Source organism: Erpetoichthys calabaricus, chromosome 2, assembly GCF_900747795.2.
Source record: "Erpetoichthys calabaricus chromosome 2, fErpCal1.3, whole genome shotgun sequence".
Taxonomy (NCBI): Eukaryota; Metazoa; Chordata; class Cladistia; order Polypteriformes; family Polypteridae; genus Erpetoichthys; species Erpetoichthys calabaricus.
Genome location: NC_041395.2, coordinates 46230864 through 46248033, shown reverse-complemented (window position 1 = coordinate 46248033; position 17170 = coordinate 46230864). Strand labels below are relative to the sequence as shown.

The following is a 17170-nucleotide window of genomic DNA, read 5'->3' as shown; positions in this document are numbered from 1 at the left end:
GTCTGCAGTTCACCTATGTGCTATATCTGGGTTTTCTCATTCTCTCTCTCTTATATATATATATATTGTGAAGAAAACACAAAGATCACGTTTAAGGGTTGGGGATTCCATCCCCGTATACTGTACAGCACAGTCAGAAACACAAATTATGGTCAGTTTATGGGATCCAAATGGGGTAACATGGACATATTTATAAGGTGGGAACGGAAATAGGAATGCAGGATAAAGATGACGCAAAGGATCTTGGGAAGGTGGTGACGTCATCTGCAAGGGACCGGAGGTAACTAAAGAACCCAAAAGCGGCCCAGACATCTGGATAGGGCTTTGGAGACGAACTCAAGGTGTGGTGTTCTTTTGTTGCTCGTCTTTCCTGTTGAAATAAAGAGAGAGCAGTTATCACACTGTCCCAGTCCCCTGTCTTGTGGTTTCACGCGGCTCGTCGGGTCCTTTAGCTACTCCCTAGACGCTCGTGTGTGACAATATATACATATATACAAGCAGTTGAACAGGTGTACCCAATGAATAAATATATATATACACATACACATACACAATCACTTGCCACTTTATTAGGTGCACCCGTTCAACTGATTGTTAATGCAAATATCTAATCAGCCAATCACATGGCAGCAGCTCAATGCATTTTGGCCTGTAGCCATTGTCAAGACAACCTGCTGAAGTTCAAACTGAGCATCAGAATGTGGCAGAAAGGTGACTCTGCACGTGGCTTGTTTGTTGGTGCCAGACAGGCTGGTCTGAGTATTTCATAACTGCTCATCTACTGGGATTTTCACTCACAACCATCTCTAGGGCTTACAGAGAATAGACTGAAAAAGGGACAATAATCAGTGAGTTGCAGTTCTCTGGACTAAAATGCTTTGCTGAGTTCTGAGGTTGAATGGCCAGACTGGTTCGAGCTGATAGAAAGGCAACAATAACTCAAATAACCACTCATTATGCAAAAGAGCATCTCTGAACACACAACACATTGAACATTTAAGAAGAAGGGCTACAGCAACAGGAGACCACACCAGATGACACCCGTGTCAGCTAGGAACAGGCAACTAAGGCTACAATTCACACAGACTCACCAAAACTGGAAAACAGAAGATTAGAAAAACTGGTTGGATGAGTCTCGATTTCTGCTGCAACATTTGGATGGTAGGTCAGAATTTGGTGTCAACAACGTCCTTGCATCAATGGTTCAGGCTGGTGGTGGTAGTGTAGTAGTGTGGAGGATATTTTCTTGGCACACATTGGGCCCTTTAGTACCAACTGAGTATTGTTGAAATGCCACAGCCTACCTGAGTATTGTTGCTGACCATGTCCATTTCTCTATGACCACAGTGTATCCATCGTCTGATGGCTACTTCCAGCAGGACAATGCGCCATGTCACAAAGCTCACATCATCTCGTACTGGCTTCTTGAACATGATAATGAGTTTGCTGTAATCAAATGGCCTCGACATTCACCAGATTTCAATCCAATAGAGCACCTTTGGGATGAGGTGGAACAGGAGATTCACTTTATGGATGTGCAGCTGACAAATCTGCAGCAACTGTGTGATACTGTCATGTCAATGTGGGTCAAAATCCTGGAGAAATGTTTCTAGCACCTTGTTGAATTTATGTCATTAAGAAGTACAGCAGTTCTGAAAGGAAACCCAGGCCCTGGCCAGGACGCCTGTTAATTGGAAAGAGAGCATGCATAGGACACTATCTCCCCTGGAACTTTAGATGGCAGCCCCCCGGGTTGCCGCAGCGTCACAGGTTCCCTCAGGGCTTCATGGGAGATGGAGTCCTGCTTCTCAGTCCTGTTTGGTTCCATGGGTGCCGAAAGGGGGTGCTGCAAGGTGTGCAGAGTCCTACTTTGTTGGGCTTCCACCTCACCTAGAAGAGGTGCAAGGGTGCAAGATAAAAGAAACCCGCTGCCACTGCTCTAGGATTTCGTGTTGGGACGACAGAGGAAGGGTGCCACGAGGCTGCATCTTTAACCACAGCATCACCACCACAAGTATCAATGGCAGAATAAGAAATACTGCTAACTGGTGGAACTTGACAATTTTGACACATATATCAATATCGTATAACTCATCGTCTAACTCACATAAACCTGTGCAAGGTCACGGGCAGCAGGGCCTATTGCAGCAGCACTATGTGGAAGGCAGGAAAAAGCCCAGGACATGGCATCAGGCTATCGCAGGGCCCACTCACACACACATTCACGTTCACATTTCCACAGGTGTCAGGGTGGCAGTGCTAATTCATTTAACACGCATGCCTTTGTGGATGTGGAAGGAGAACATGAGGAGAACGTTCAAACTCCACAGAGACAGCCAGTGACAGGAGCAGACGTCAAATCCAGATAACTAGATCAACATGTTAATCATAGAAAGACATTCATCAGAGGAGCTTGTCCTTCTGTTTTGTTCTAATTTCATGAGGGATCCAAGTTTTGTGAAGTGAAAATTGTGGAAGAGGAATAAGAAAAAGACCTAAGAAGAGGAAAAATGGGTTCCAGCTGGGGGTTACGATCACTGCTCGATGGTGTGACACGTGTGGCATGTCGTCAACCTCTACAAATCTGTGATGTGACATGGGAAGCTTTCAGTCGGTGTCTGGTCAGGACTTATAGAATAACAGGGGATTTGGCTCATGATTTACCCTGTTAAAGGCAGCTGATATAAAGCTGACATGCAATTAAAACTAAGACCTCCACACTTGTTAAGAAAATTAGTGAAGCCAAGAGATTTTATCAGTCCTGGCAGGCGCATTGGAATTTACACCTTTGTGAGTCAGTATCTCAGTTCTGAAGATTAGTCAATAGCCAACTGACAGGGAGTGGCACATGTCCAGTCCGTGTGGAACGACGACGTATGTCACTGGTCACCTAAGGCCAACTTATCAGCCTCAATATTTGTGTCCCGATCAGTTCCATCGAAGTCAGAACAGAGGCTGCCTCACAGCACTAGAGACTCAGATGCCATTCCCAGCCCCATAATTCTCTGCGGGTTCCCTTGTTGTCTGCATGGGTTTGTTCTCCAGGATCCTCACACATCCCAAAGAACAGCTCGGTGGGAATGTGGGATAATTTCTGACATGTTCTTCATGCTGCTAGCATCATCTCTGACAACCTGAAAACCATTATGGAAAATGTAGGATCAGAAAATACATGGTCCAAACGGTCCCTAGCGTCACGTGTACAGAGTGGAGTGACATTCGTACTTGCAAGTGCTGATCAACATGCAACACGTCACCACAGCAGGACGTTTGAAACCTAATAGCATGTTCTGAAACTTGTTTAATTGAATTCAGAGCTGCAGGTGGCAGGAGGCAGCATTATGGGCGTCCATATTTGGAGCCCAATCGTACACAAATCTACATTTTTCATTTCCAATAAACTGAACACACTCTCATACACACACGAGTGTCTTTAGGTGAGGTACGGAGGAAAACTCACACAGACATGAGGAAAACATCTCAACTGCACATAGATAATGACCAAGAACTGGATCTGAACCTGAGACACTGCATCCATGAAGGACTACTGCACACCACTGCCTCCCCAGGAGGACGTTTCATAAAATTATAAATAAAAAATTTCATTTTAAATTTAAAAGTATAAATCAAAAAGGGATCAGCTGGCCCAGGTTTGAAAGCTTCAAGCCCCTTGACTGATGGTGTTCACCTAATACTCTTTCCATGCCCCATTTCACACCACCAGTAGGCACATTTTAAAGGCCTGAATGTCGGACACTTTGTTTTATCTGGGGGAGACGATTAAGTTGGGGTACACAAACATCGATAGCAGCCAGCCTCTACTGTGCCCCAGCATTCAGGAATGGTTAAACATGACAAACAAACAGGAGGTCCATCGAGCTCATCTGTCTGTCCTGATGTTCTAATCCACTTGTTCCTTAATACCCTTCAACTTCAGGACTTTCATTTGTTCACAGCTTTTGTGTGAAGAAGTTCTTCTTGGCTTCCATCCTGAATGCGCCACCTGTAACATCTGCTGGGGCCCTCGAGTGTGTGATATGATTCGACATTTACATGAAAGAACTCTGGGTGAGCCTGGATTGAGTCTCCACACGATGTTCTGCGCTCAAGAGGTTCCATTTTATCCCAGCGTGTCATAAACCCATAGTACTACATTTTTATTTTTTTTTTGTTTCAGGTCTCAAAAGATGACCTAAAAATGAAACTCATCTCTTTTTGCAGGGGACTGGGCACCTAACATCATCCATTAACTTTAGTTGCCAACATGAAAACGGCCTTGGATGTTAAATCAAAAGGTCACAGGTGGTCCTGTCCAGCTCACTGTCTGACCCCGAGTAGATCCCTTAACGTGCCTGGGCCTCAGTTCTTAAGAAGAGCTTCGGGTGTAAAAGTGTCTAACAAATCAGTAAAATTAAAATCGTGTGCTGCCTGAGGCAAGATCTCTAGACACTGAGTATCGGGACTGAGGGTCAGTGGAGCAGTAAGAATGGCAGACTCAGTATTGATTTAAAAACATACACTTAAATGTTAAATACTTCAATAAATTAGTGGTAAAAAAACTGCCACCAATAAAATGTCAATTAAAAGCACAAGAACATGTCTCAAAATCAATATTGTGTGCAGCCATAAATAAATAAAAAAGATCAATGCCCTTTGAAGGACCCTAAGTGGTCAGGCATTGCAATCTGCAGAAAGCCCCCTCACACTCTTTCACTCTAAAACTCGGAGGGAGGCATGGCCCACCCTGGCAGAACAAGACAAACACTTTACACCCTGTGGACCTGCTGACTGGATGTGAGCTCCTCCTAGTCTGACCAGAAGTGGCCCTCTCACAGCCAGGGCTGACAGCTACTTCAGTCAGAATCCCCCCATCGGCAAGCCAGTCGTCTCCCATTCTGAGAGTCCCCCCTTCCACCTTCTGGAAAACTAAATCTCATATGTATTGTTCGCTAATTTATACTAAAAAAAAAGGGACACTGACTGTCACTCGTACAAGTAAATGATGTAACCCACGCTAGTTCACTAACTCAGTAAGGCTACAATTGTACAAAATGTTTTAAATGATTTGCATGACCACTCCTGTATACCACCTGCAAAAGAACGGCGTGTTTCATTAGTGCATGGAGAATATTTACAAATGATGAGCACCCAAAAGCGCTTAAAACATTTGACATAAATAAACAATCATAATGTGTCATTGAAATATCACTAACAGTCCTTGGGTACTGAAGATGTTAACCATGTTACACAAGTGAGACTTAGTATTGTATTTAACTGTTTTAAATATTGTAACTTTATATCAAATTTAGATTGCATACTATTTCACTTGGGATATGAGATAAATATGTAGCAGCACGATTGTGACTCTAAAAAACTGCAAACTCTCCCAGTCTAAACGTCAAACTGCACCCATGATATGAACAGACATTTCATTTTAAATTAGAATAACTGAAGATAGTGTCTATGTCAAAATAAAACATGGAATCACAGTTTCATTCACAAGCCAAAACATTTCAGGAAAAAAAAAGTCATCATTTCAATAATAAAAACGCTACCTATAAGCTCTTGTTCTGTAGTCCATTTACTGCTGAATTTCAGCCTGCACTTTGATGTTTTGTGAGTTGTCATTACAAATGCTAATTGTCTGATTGATTTGATACTCAAAAGATTCAATTCTGAACTTGCGAAGCCAAGATGACAACTTCAGAGAGCTCTGCAAGCAAAATCCAGCCTGAGATATATTCGTTTGTGTTTAGCTGAAGCGATGTATCTTACTTATTACACTGGTGATGTACAACATTTATGACACAATTGGTTACATTTCCTTTGGTTTTCCAATTAGAGTACAGGTAGGTCAAGTGACTTGCTCAGAGCCACACATGGTCAGAAGTGGGATTTGAATCCACCACTGGGTTGAAGTCCAAAACCTTAACCACTACACCACACTGCCTGTGGTGTGCTTGTTAATAAAGTTAGAAAAATTAACAGGACGAGCATAGAGTGGGGCGACATACACGTGCCATTGTTAATTGGCCCTCCAATCCAAAACCACTCCAGCCCCTAGCCAATTACACATTAGCTTTGAGATGAGTGGGCGGAGCAATGGCAGGAGGGCATTGTGATTTAATGTGCAGTTGCCTGAGGTTTTCATCATGAATTTGGAGACATGGAGGTTGTTCCATAGAAACACATGTCACCAAACAAAATTATTATTAAGGACCCTCCCCCCATTTTATTTATGTCTCTCCAAGAAATCCCTCCTCCCATCATAAAAAAAAGTATAATTAGCTTTGGATGGGTGGGTTCATATCCTGCAGGGTCTACTGAACTATAAGTTCACCTGTAGCTTTAGATATAACACCCCCTCGATTTGTTTCCATTACTGATAGCTGATCTAAAACTGCATGATTTAATAAAAGAAAATCAATCTATTATGCCAGAATGGAAGATTGTTAGAGTGTCAATATATTAATGACAAATTTTATGGGATGATTCCAGTTTTTACTGATGACTCTAAAGAAACTTCAAATGGAAAGGTAGGCTGCTTATGTATCAGAATTACAGGTTAAAATAATAAATAGAATCTCAAATCATTTATCTGTATATACAATTATATATATATAATTGGCTGCAACAGGTTTTCAGTGAGTTAAACAGATTATGCCAAACAGAGTTGTTATATGTTCTGACTATATATGGACGGACTAATTGTAGAATGAATTTGGTATCGGAAGTTAATCAGATTTTATTTCGTCCAGAAAATATATACTGCTCAATAAAATTAAAGGAGCACAGAAGTCAGAACCTACAGAGGTTGCACAGGTAGTCCACCTTCTCCAGGATGGCACATAAATATGTACCATTACCAGAAGGTTTGCTGTGTCTCCCAGCACAGTCTCAAGGCCATGGAGGAGATTCCAGGAGACAAGCAGTTACTCTAGGAGAGCTGCACACACAGGGCCTTAGAAGGTCCTTAACCCATCAGCAGGATGGGTATCTGCTCCTTTGGGCAAGGAGGAACAGGATGAGCACTGCCAGAGCCTACAAAATGACCTCTAGCAGGTCACTGGTGTGCATGTCTCTGAGCAAACAATTAGAAACAGATTTCATGAGGGTGGCCTGAGGGCCCGATGTCCTCTACTGGGCCCTGTGCTCACTGCCCGGCAACATGGAGCTCGACTGGCATTTGCCATAGAATACTAGAATTGGCAGGTCCACCACTTTTCCACATTTCCACTCAAGGGCCCATCGAATAGATCCATCCTCCATACTGTCCACTCCAAACTTGACACAAACACTCGACTGGTCCTCATGTCCACCAGGAGAACGAACTGGTAAGTGCCAATGCACATTTTCCATTTCCCTTTCCCTTAAGGTGACTGTACCTTACAATTCTTGACATAAAAATGAGCTAAGGTTCTTTTACAATACTATTCCAAGAGGCACTTACTCACATCGTGATTTATTTGGTGCATCACGGAAGTAAACTTGACAGTGACAGATTTAAATTTCATAATCTAAAACCGTTAAGCGTAATTTTACTTGATCGAAAATTAACCAGAAATGGAAATGCTAAAAAAGACAGGGATATAAGGGATCTGCACTGGCAATTGGAAGGTTGCCGGTTTAAATCCCGTAAATGCCAATAGGGACTCTGCTCTGTTGGGCCCTTGAGCAAGGCCTTTAACCTGCAACTGCTGAGCACTCTGAGTAGTGAGAAAAGCGCTATATAAATGCAAAGAATTAAGTGTGGACAGAGTTGAGGAGAGGTAGGGCCAGTTTAAATGTGTACTCTACAGAACAAGTTCCCCCCAAAGTGTAAAAGCAGTAAAAAATTCAAGAGAACTGAACAGTGGATAGTATAATAGGAGAGGAGAAAATGCAACCAAAGATTTGGAGTGCCACCTTGGCACCCCGGTTAATGGAATTAGAGAAATAAGTTCAGTTTTGTCTGAATGTCCTTCTTGAAAAGATCCATTCTTCATGAAAGCTGGTCCTAAAATGAACCGTAGACTCCAGTGAAGTGACTTCTTATATAAAGCAGAAGTCAGAATGGTTGGGACCTCCGGTGGCGTGGCAGAACTGACTTCACGGTCCAATAAGAATTTCTTCCTCCATTCTAAAGGGTGATAGGAAAAGGAAGTTACTGAGCGCATCACCCCCTTATCAGTGCCCATCTTATTTACCTTATTGTAGTTTTCTATTGACCACCCAACCTACAAAAACTACTCACTTCACAGTAGAGAACCACAGTCATCACTGGGCACTTGGAGCACCTGGAGCCGCCTTGTCACCTGAAATATGTCACCAATAATCCCCTTGTATTTGGTCCCACTGGTAAATTCAATATAAGTCAATGGGCCTCTTGCCAGTCTAAAATTCTTATCTGCAGCATTTCTTATAGCAAGTGTCCTGCCACCTACATACAGTAAGTGAAGCAGGGAGATAGTCAGCAGACCGTTTCAGGGAGCACCTTTAAGCCATTAAAACGAAAGGACGGACTATTGCAGAACATTTAATTGTAGGACAATTCACATCCCTTGATCGGTTTTTGTTCTTTCACAGGGCTTCAAAGTCACTTTTCAAAGAAAAACAGAAGCAGCTCGGCTCATTCCTACCCACTGATCACACGTTTCTCCAAGTGTTAATCACTGGCTAACTTTTTAATTTCTTCTTCATCTTCCCTAATGGCGACGTTTTCTCCTTTCATCTGCTGTGGCTTTGTTCCCTCCTTACTCTCCTGTATTCATTACCTGCTGTATCCTTCTCAATTGCACAACTAATGAAGGCTGTACAGATGAAATGTTGTGGCTTTAATCGTTCCTTTTCAATACAGAATTAACTTTCAATTTTTCTTTTCCAGACACAGCCTGGCACTAACTCCATATTATGAACCAGCAGTATTTTAAATAAACCCTTGAAATACTCCTATCTTCCACACGATGGAGCCAAACACCTTGTGAAACTCAGACGCATTCCTCTTGAAAGTAAAATCTGCAGTGTGGAAAGATCAAAACAAGCATTTATTCAGGAAGATAAAAATAAAGCACATTATGAGCCCTGCGCCCGACTTACCACATAACTGTAATATACTGTAAGTCACCCTGAGGAAAGGCGTCTGCTTGATAAATAAATGTAATCAGGGTGAGATTTGCACTTCATTCCATAGCAGATGGCCCTGGTTCAGTTGTCTGGCTGGAGTCCCTCACACTCCCAAGACCTTGAACTGGATAAACCATAAAAAGAAATGAATGACACAATAGAGGGGATCTCCATTAGTTGTAGCTGGTGGAGTGCGTTACAATGGGTTCAAGCTAACCTTGGGTCTGTGGTGGGCAGGGGGATTACTCTGTTAATTCCTGAAGCAGCCAGACCTCAGTGATCTCTAGTGGGCCCAAATAAATAAATACATTAGAAAAGGTCTGTGTGGTGTCCACTTAGAACACGTCCTTGGTGTGAGTTGCTTTGAAACAGTCACCAGCACACAGGACAGTAGAAGAGAGTTTCTTTGCACACTTTTCTTAAAGTATTTTTTCTGCTGTTTCAGCCTTAATGGGTAGAATGCCAGGGCCTGAACTGTACGACTGACCTGCCCCTTGTGTTATTGTAGGTGACCACAGTGTGAGACTTAGTGACTTCCACATGTCTCCTGACGTGAACACACTGTGCTTAGGGCATAACTTCTTGCTTGTCTTTCTACTTGATTGCGATCATTTTGCCTTTTTGCTGCGCACCTACCCTCACCACAGTATACCATACTTGTCAGTTTCACTATCCGTGTCAAGGCCTGATGACATACTGTATTTACATTGTCATCACCATCACTTGATTCAGCTAAAAGGTTCACGTTCGGTTTGTTTTGTAACGGCCTTTACTTCGAGTGTTTGGGTTGAAGGCTCCAGCCCACTCATGAATATTCATGAGTTACCTTAGAGAGGCAAAACACATTTACTGTAAATATTTATGAGTTTTGCAGCATGATGTTATTTCTTCCACTAGATGGCAGAAGAATATTATCCCATGAGTAGCTGGGCTTAACACTCTACACCATATAATCATATTCACTAAGAATAACGACAAGAAGGTTAACATGAACCCACTATAACAGAGTGCGCCCCCCTAAGTAGTTTATGCTCATTTCTTTTTTCTGGCCTGACACAAGCCGTAGTGGAATGCCCCCCTACTGAAGGTCCTGCACTTGGGCCACTTCTAGGCCTGTAGTTTTCTGGGGTCATTTTATGTCAAGTGTTCAGAGCCCAGTGAAATTCTTACTTGCATGTGCTGAATAACATGCAGCAAATCACCACAGTCTGGTGCTATGATTAGTGTGTAGAACTACGTCACCTCAAAACTTCTGCCTTCCGTAGTTAGTAGCCTGCCATGCAGTGCGCCCCTAGTGACACTCCCAAATATTGCACCCTGCCCTTTCTCCTGCTCTCTTGCTCTTCTCCTCCATGTACCCGACTCTGTAAATACTTCACTGCACATTTGGTGGCATCCCATGAAATGTAACCAGATGGATTCTAGAAGCACCAGTGGAGAATGTTGATGTTTCTTAACGCGACCAAAAGGCTGTGATGGAACAGTGAAGTATTTGTGTGTCTGAGATGGTAGGATGAGTGGAGACTCTGAAAATCTTTAAAATAAGAGGAAAAAATGACTTTAGCCACAGGTCAGATGTACAATTCAAAATTAAAGTGGAATTAAGGTGGGCTATGACCATACAATACAGTTTATTTATATAGCACTTTTCAATATGTTGGTATTCCATCTAGAAGTCAAAAATTGTGATGATGGGCACCAAACCCGTATCTCTCTAAGGTGACCTAGCACAATTAGGGAAAATGGACACAATGTGGGATTCATTTGTGTGATAAAGCGCCTTGAGATGATGCTCCCTGAGGTAGGAGAGATAGACAATGGATTCAGAAAGTATTCAGGCCCTTCCACTTTCTGTGCATTTTTTTGTGTTCATTTTTAATGGATGAATTTGCCAGTTTTGCTCAACAATCTACACTCAATAACCCATAATGAGAAAATGAAAACATATCTTCAGAAAGGTTCTACAAAAAAAGTCTACAACACAATAAAGTGTGCAAAAAGTGAAGGGGTCTGAAGGCCTTCTGAATCCACTCTAAATGAAGGACATGGAGTCTGCTGGCTCCTCTGGTCTGTGAATCCTTCCAGACTCTTCAGTTTCTTCTTGTTCGGGTGGACTTCAGCAGCCACTGGCCAAGCTCAGCTATCTCTGTGTGGCCCAGCAGACCTGAGCTTGGCTCCACCGCTGAGTGACAGCGGCCACTTCCCTCACCCACTAAACGTCACTTTGGACTTCAAACCTGCATGGCTCACATGTTGTTCTGTCACTGTGCAAAGTTCACAGGCAGCGACGTTCCTACAAGTCACAAAAAGACGAACAAAAACACAGAAGGGAAAAGACAAGAGAATGGAGGCAGCAGCTGGAAAGGACTTCACGTCCAGACTGTCAGCGTCGTCTCTCATCAAGTGAGAAGTCTGGTTTGGGACGGGTGGTCTGGGGAATGTGTCTGTGACCTGGACACAAGAGGACTGTGGTGCAGTCACAGCTCTAATATAGCTCGATGAAGGGGTCACCGTGGTGGAGGGGAGGTTCAGAGAAAGAGGCTAGCAGCCCATTCCTGGTGGGCAGCACACTGCCTACAGATACACTGACCAGATTGTCTGCTGTCCTTTCACAGGTCCGTGTCGTCAGTGGGCACAGAGCTGACCAGGAGGGTGTGGGCGCCGTCTCCCCCTCCTCAGCGACCTTTCCGTGTCTGCAATCACGATCGAACCCTGAAGAAGGGGCTGACGGCGGGGACCCTCCAGGAGCTTCTAGAAAAAGTATTGTTGTCTGAGTTTGCTTGTCAGAATTTGTGACCTCCTGTCCAGTTGGTGAATTGCTGTCAGTCTGTTGGGAAGGCACTGTGGCCCACTGGCTAAGGGCCTTGGACTGTAAAGTTTGACAGCGTGACACTGAGGATTAAATGTTAAAAAAGTAAACAACTGAAATGTAACTGGGCGCTTGCAAAGTGCTTTGAGATGGTGTTCACTACAAAATGGTGCTGCCTGCCTTGCTTATATAGTGACTTTCAGGGCTATTTTACATAAGATCTTTTCTTATATGTTTGACATAGAGTCTTTTAATTCTGTCTCTCTATCTCGTGAAGTGGCTGTATGTTTATCTCTTTAGCTTAGTGGCTTTCATTTTTATTAATCTCATAACTTCAATTATCTCTATTATATGAGGGGGAGTCAAGCTAAAGTTAGAAAATTGGATGTATCAGCGAATGAATCAAACCTTAACAAACCTGATGATGTCATTTCTCAGTGTTGTCTCCACCCTTCTCGATGCATTTGTGCCACCTGCCTGGAAGTGCTGGGATTCCAGCAGAATAAAAGGTTTTGTCTCGTCCTCGCAACCAAACGTGCACCAGGAGTTACTGTCAAACACTACATGATGAGGGGCACTACAGTCACTAGTGCAAGTTACTGGGACCAATGTGAAGCCTGCTATTTGATCTAAGCTGCGGGGACCTCTGTGTCAAGGAGTCCTTCAGCTGCCCACCCGCCCACACACTGCTAAGAACACCAAGGCTTGTCTGGAGAAACTGAAGTTTGAGGTATTGCCACATCCTCCTTATTCGCCAGATTTGGCACTATGTGATTTCCACCTTTCTGGACCGCTAAAAAGACATCTGGGTGGTCGTCAATTCAAGACAGATGACAATGTGAAGAAAGCGGTACAGGAGTGATTGCGAGGACGAGACAAAACCTTTTATTCTGCTGGAATCTTGGCACTTCCAGGCAGGTGGCACAAGTGCATCAAGAAGGGTGGAGACGACACTGAGAAATGACATCATCAGTACTGTTAAGGTTCGTTCCATTTTCTGATAAATCCCATTTTCTAACTTTAGCTTGACTCCCCCTCCTATATAGTGCCTTACGTCTATCTCTCATTTATTGCATTTCATTTCTATGTACTGTATATACATGCTATAGAGCCCCTTTAATGTCTTTGATATGGTGCCTTTCATCTTGGTATACTGTATAATCGTCTCTTCTATTTAGTGCCCTGCATTTCTGTATGTCTGCCTCATATGTAGTCCTTTTGGTATCTTTCTTTATACAGCGCCTTTCTTTTCTCCCTATACTTATATGTTATGAAGTGTCGCACATATGCACCTTTTAATATCTTTTCTATAGTGCCTTCAATTCTGTTTTTATAGGTTTATAGATTCGTTGTTTTCTTGAGTACACAGTGCAGTGAAAGTCTTTCTCACATGTATTGATCTCCCATATTCATCTCAGCCAATATTTTCCTCCCACACGTGGTGCCTTTAATTTCAGTCTCTTTTTTTTTCTATTGTGCCTTTCATTTCTAAACCTGTTGGTCTATCTTTTTCATTTATTGAACATAACAACAACACACAACCCAATCAAATGACTAGAGCACAATAAGCATTGTGCACATATACAGTACACTCCATTTTGGACTTATCTAGGTGTTATTGAATCAGTTTCTCTATATAGTGCCTTCACTTCCGTCTCTTTTTTGGATTTTTGATTTGATAAACTTTGGGGAGACTGTCTTTATGCGTGACCTTTGGGGGTCAGAGTATAGGATCAGCAATTGTACAGCACCCTTTATAATTCCTTTCATTTTTATTTTTCATACATTTACAAGGTTAATACAGTCAGTTGTTTAGGGCACAGAGAAACTCTTGCTTAATCTACTTTAGAGAGCGCCTTTCACCTCCTACAATGTCTTCAAATTCTCTTTCTAGCTGTCTCTGTCATATAGCACCTTTCACTAAACCTGTCAGTTTCTCTCTCTCTCTCTTTCTTTTATTTATTGAACATAATAACACACAACCCGATCAAATGAAAGGAGCACAGTAAGTAATAGTCCTTCTTGGATTTATCCCTTTATTTAGTGCCTTTCATTTCTATCTTTTGTGTTTATTGAATCAAAGATATCAAATGTGTAGAACACATTGCTTACATACATGAATCTACTATATATAGTGCCTTTCACCTCTGACTGTATTATTTCACTTCATACAGTGACTTTAACCTCTGTCTCTTTCCAGCTCTTTTTTATAGTGCCTTTCATATCTATCTATTTCTAAACATGTCTCTCTTTTTATTTTTTTTAACATACTAACAAAATCACAATCAAAGGAACATAGTAAGCACTTTCATAGACCCTTTCCAATCTATCCATTTGTATTATGACTATCATGTCTGTTGATATTTATCTCCCTTATTTAGTGCTCTGCATTCAAATTTTGTATATAGTACCTTTCATATCGCTGTATGGATTTTTTTTCTATATTCCTTTTACTTCCAACTATATTTTTCCCTTGCATAGTGCCTTTCTGTCGCTCTTCTATATAGCACCTTTATGTCTCTTTTATATAGTGCCTTTCTGTCGCTCTTCTATATAGCACCTTTATGTCTCTTTTATATAGTGCCTTTCTGTCGCTCTTCTATATAGCACCTTTATGTCTCTTCTATATAGCGCCTTTCTGTCGCTCTTCTATATAGCACCTTTATGTCTCTTTTATATGGTGCCTTTCTGTCACTCTTCTATATAGCACCTTTCTGTTGCTTTTCTATATAGCGCCTTTCTGTCTCTTTTATATAGCACCTTTCTTCTCTATTTTATAAAGTGCCTTTCTGACTCTCTTTTATATAGCACCTTTCTGTCACTCTTCTATATAGCGCCTTTCTGTCACTCTTCTATATAGCACCTTTCTGTCACTTTTCTATATAGCGCCTTTCTGTCTTTTTTATATAGCACCTTTCTTCTCTATTTTATAAAGTGCCTTTCTGTCACTCTTCTATATAGCACCTTTCTGTCGCTTTTCTATATAGCGCCTCTCTGTCTCTTTTATATAGCACCTTTCTTCTCTATTTTATAAAGTGCCTTTCTGTCTCTCTTTTATATAGTGCCTTTCTGTCGCTCTTCTATATAGCACCTTTCTGTCTCTTTTATATAGCACCTTTCTTCTCCCTCTCATATGTCCACCCAGGTCCAGTCCAGCTATCTTTTTGTAGCTTTGTGTCCATTGCCATGCCTGACATGTCTGAATGCCCATCTGCTCATTTTGTCGGCCTGTTTCCTTGTCTCTTTGATTTTCTCCTCTTTTCTGCTTTTGTTCTTTTTAGTTGTTTTGTTTTTGTACTATTCCCTGCCTGTCTGTCTGCCTGTCTTCTTTCTTTCCTCTCACGGGATGTGATGCCCACCACACTGACCCCTGACCATCTGTCCCTCTCCTCACGCCCAGGCGGTCGATGCTCTCCTGCTCTGCACTGCGGTGTCTCTTGTCCTCGAGGAGGATGGCACAGAGGTGGACAGCGAGAACTTTTTTCAGACGCTGAGCGATGGCACGACCTTCGTGGCCCTGGAATATGGACAGACTTGGAAACCCAGCAGAGTAAGCCCTTTATTAAATGTAGTAAACCGCTGTCTTTATGATATCCGTTTGTGGTATGGCTTTATCGTGTGGGTCTCCTTTGCCAGGGTGGCGTCCTGTCCTACTCTTTGACACAGAAGCCTCGGAACACCAAGGACATCGCCAGAATCACCTTCGACCTTTACAAGCTGAACCCTCACGATCTGTTTGGAAGCCTGAATGTTAAAGCCACTTTTTATGGCCTGTACTCCATGAGTCTGGACTTGAAGTGCCTGGGACCAAAGAAAGTGTTAAGGTGAGGGGCGCTCAACGTGTCCATGTTGTTGACCCTGCTGCTGATCTGACAGCCTAAAGTAACGAATCTGTGCTTCTCTTCTTCTTCAGAGAGCTCCTGCGCTGCTCATCATCTTTGATGTATGCACTTGGACACCTCCTGCTCACCTCGGCCACTTACATCCGTCGCATCATTGAAGGCGCTGACCGGTGGCACACCACTGCCCCAGCCACTGAGAACTGGTACTAAGTGGTAGTGAGCAAGTGGACCCTCATTGTAGACGGCTAACCAGATACGGAACTGATTTAAACAGTTGTTAAAATAATGTGGATGACCTGTAATTTATCTAGAAAAGAAGGAGATAGGCTCACAGAGCATGTATTACCGCTTCTCACCAGCAGTGGGCAGTGTGGTGTGATGACTAAGGACCTGCAGGAATAGTCAACAGCCCCGTTCAAACGCGCTGTCAGTCTGACATGCCGCGCCTCACCGCTAGGCGGCAGTGTGGCGCAATGGTCGGTGAGCTGGACTTGCATCACAAACTCTTCAGTCGTGTATGTCGGAAAAAAGACAGTACAACTGTGGAGAGTGTCTTTAATCAGAAAAGGTACAAATGTGAATAAAATAACAATTTCTCAGTTATCTGAACATGCACATCATTTAGAAGAGACCACCATCACCCTGCGAGACCTGGGCATGCAGTCACTAAAGGCGTATTTCAATGACTCTGAAAGTGCCTGAAAATAGGTAGACATGAACACGCCGATCGCACTCTAGTGCGGACCACACAACCGGACTGAGACCCTTTGGAGAGGGTGCACCCTGCAGCATGAGGTCTGAACGTGATCCTTAACTCCATGAAATATTGTGCATTAGACGTGACATTTTGTGTGCAGTGCTAGCTGTCGGTAATTGGGGAATTCTCATTCATAGCGTAATGAGTCGAGGGTTAGCCTTAAAAAGCCTTAAAAGTAATAGAAATGTAAAATAAATAAATACGCAGACAGATACAAATACTGTATAGGCCTAATATAATTCGCGTGAAACGAGTCCCTCAATCAGAGCAGCCCCTGATTCAGTCTGGGGGCAACTCCTGCGCTATTGGACAGCAGTGGGCCATTTAAAATAAAACTAAAAAAAGATTGTTGTAAATTTACTTGTAATCGGGTCCATCAGAGCACATACAGAGGTGGAAAGAATCGGACAGCAGTGCCAAGTTAAGTCCGCAGCTCCAAGTCCAAATCGTACACGCCTCTCAATGCGCACACTGACATGTCCATTAATGTATTGCACCATAAATATTAATAACAAAATACGTGCAAGAGTTAGGATAGCAGACATGGGATCTGAGATAAACTAAGTTGTGGTTACATTCATAATGGCTATAAGCAACATCACTAATTTAAATGAAGATTACGCGGTAATGTCATATAACTGCGGCACATCAGTGTCTGCC

General features: G+C 42.7%; 1 protein-coding gene across 1 annotated transcript; it reads left to right on the top strand.

Moving 5' to 3' along the window:
* The first annotated feature begins 11211 nt into the window (after window positions 1–11211).
* cideb (cell death inducing DFFA like effector b) lies at window positions 11212–16356 on the top strand. The gene is made up of 5 exons (XM_028793719.2): window positions 11212–11505; window positions 11718–11862; window positions 15312–15461; window positions 15548–15735; window positions 15825–16356. The coding sequence occupies exons 1-5, from the start codon at window positions 11447–11449 to the stop codon at window positions 15961–15963; spliced, it is 681 nt and encodes a 226-aa protein (XP_028649552.1). The 5' UTR covers window positions 11212–11446; the 3' UTR covers window positions 15964–16356.
* Window positions 16357–17170: the final 814 nt, after the last annotated feature.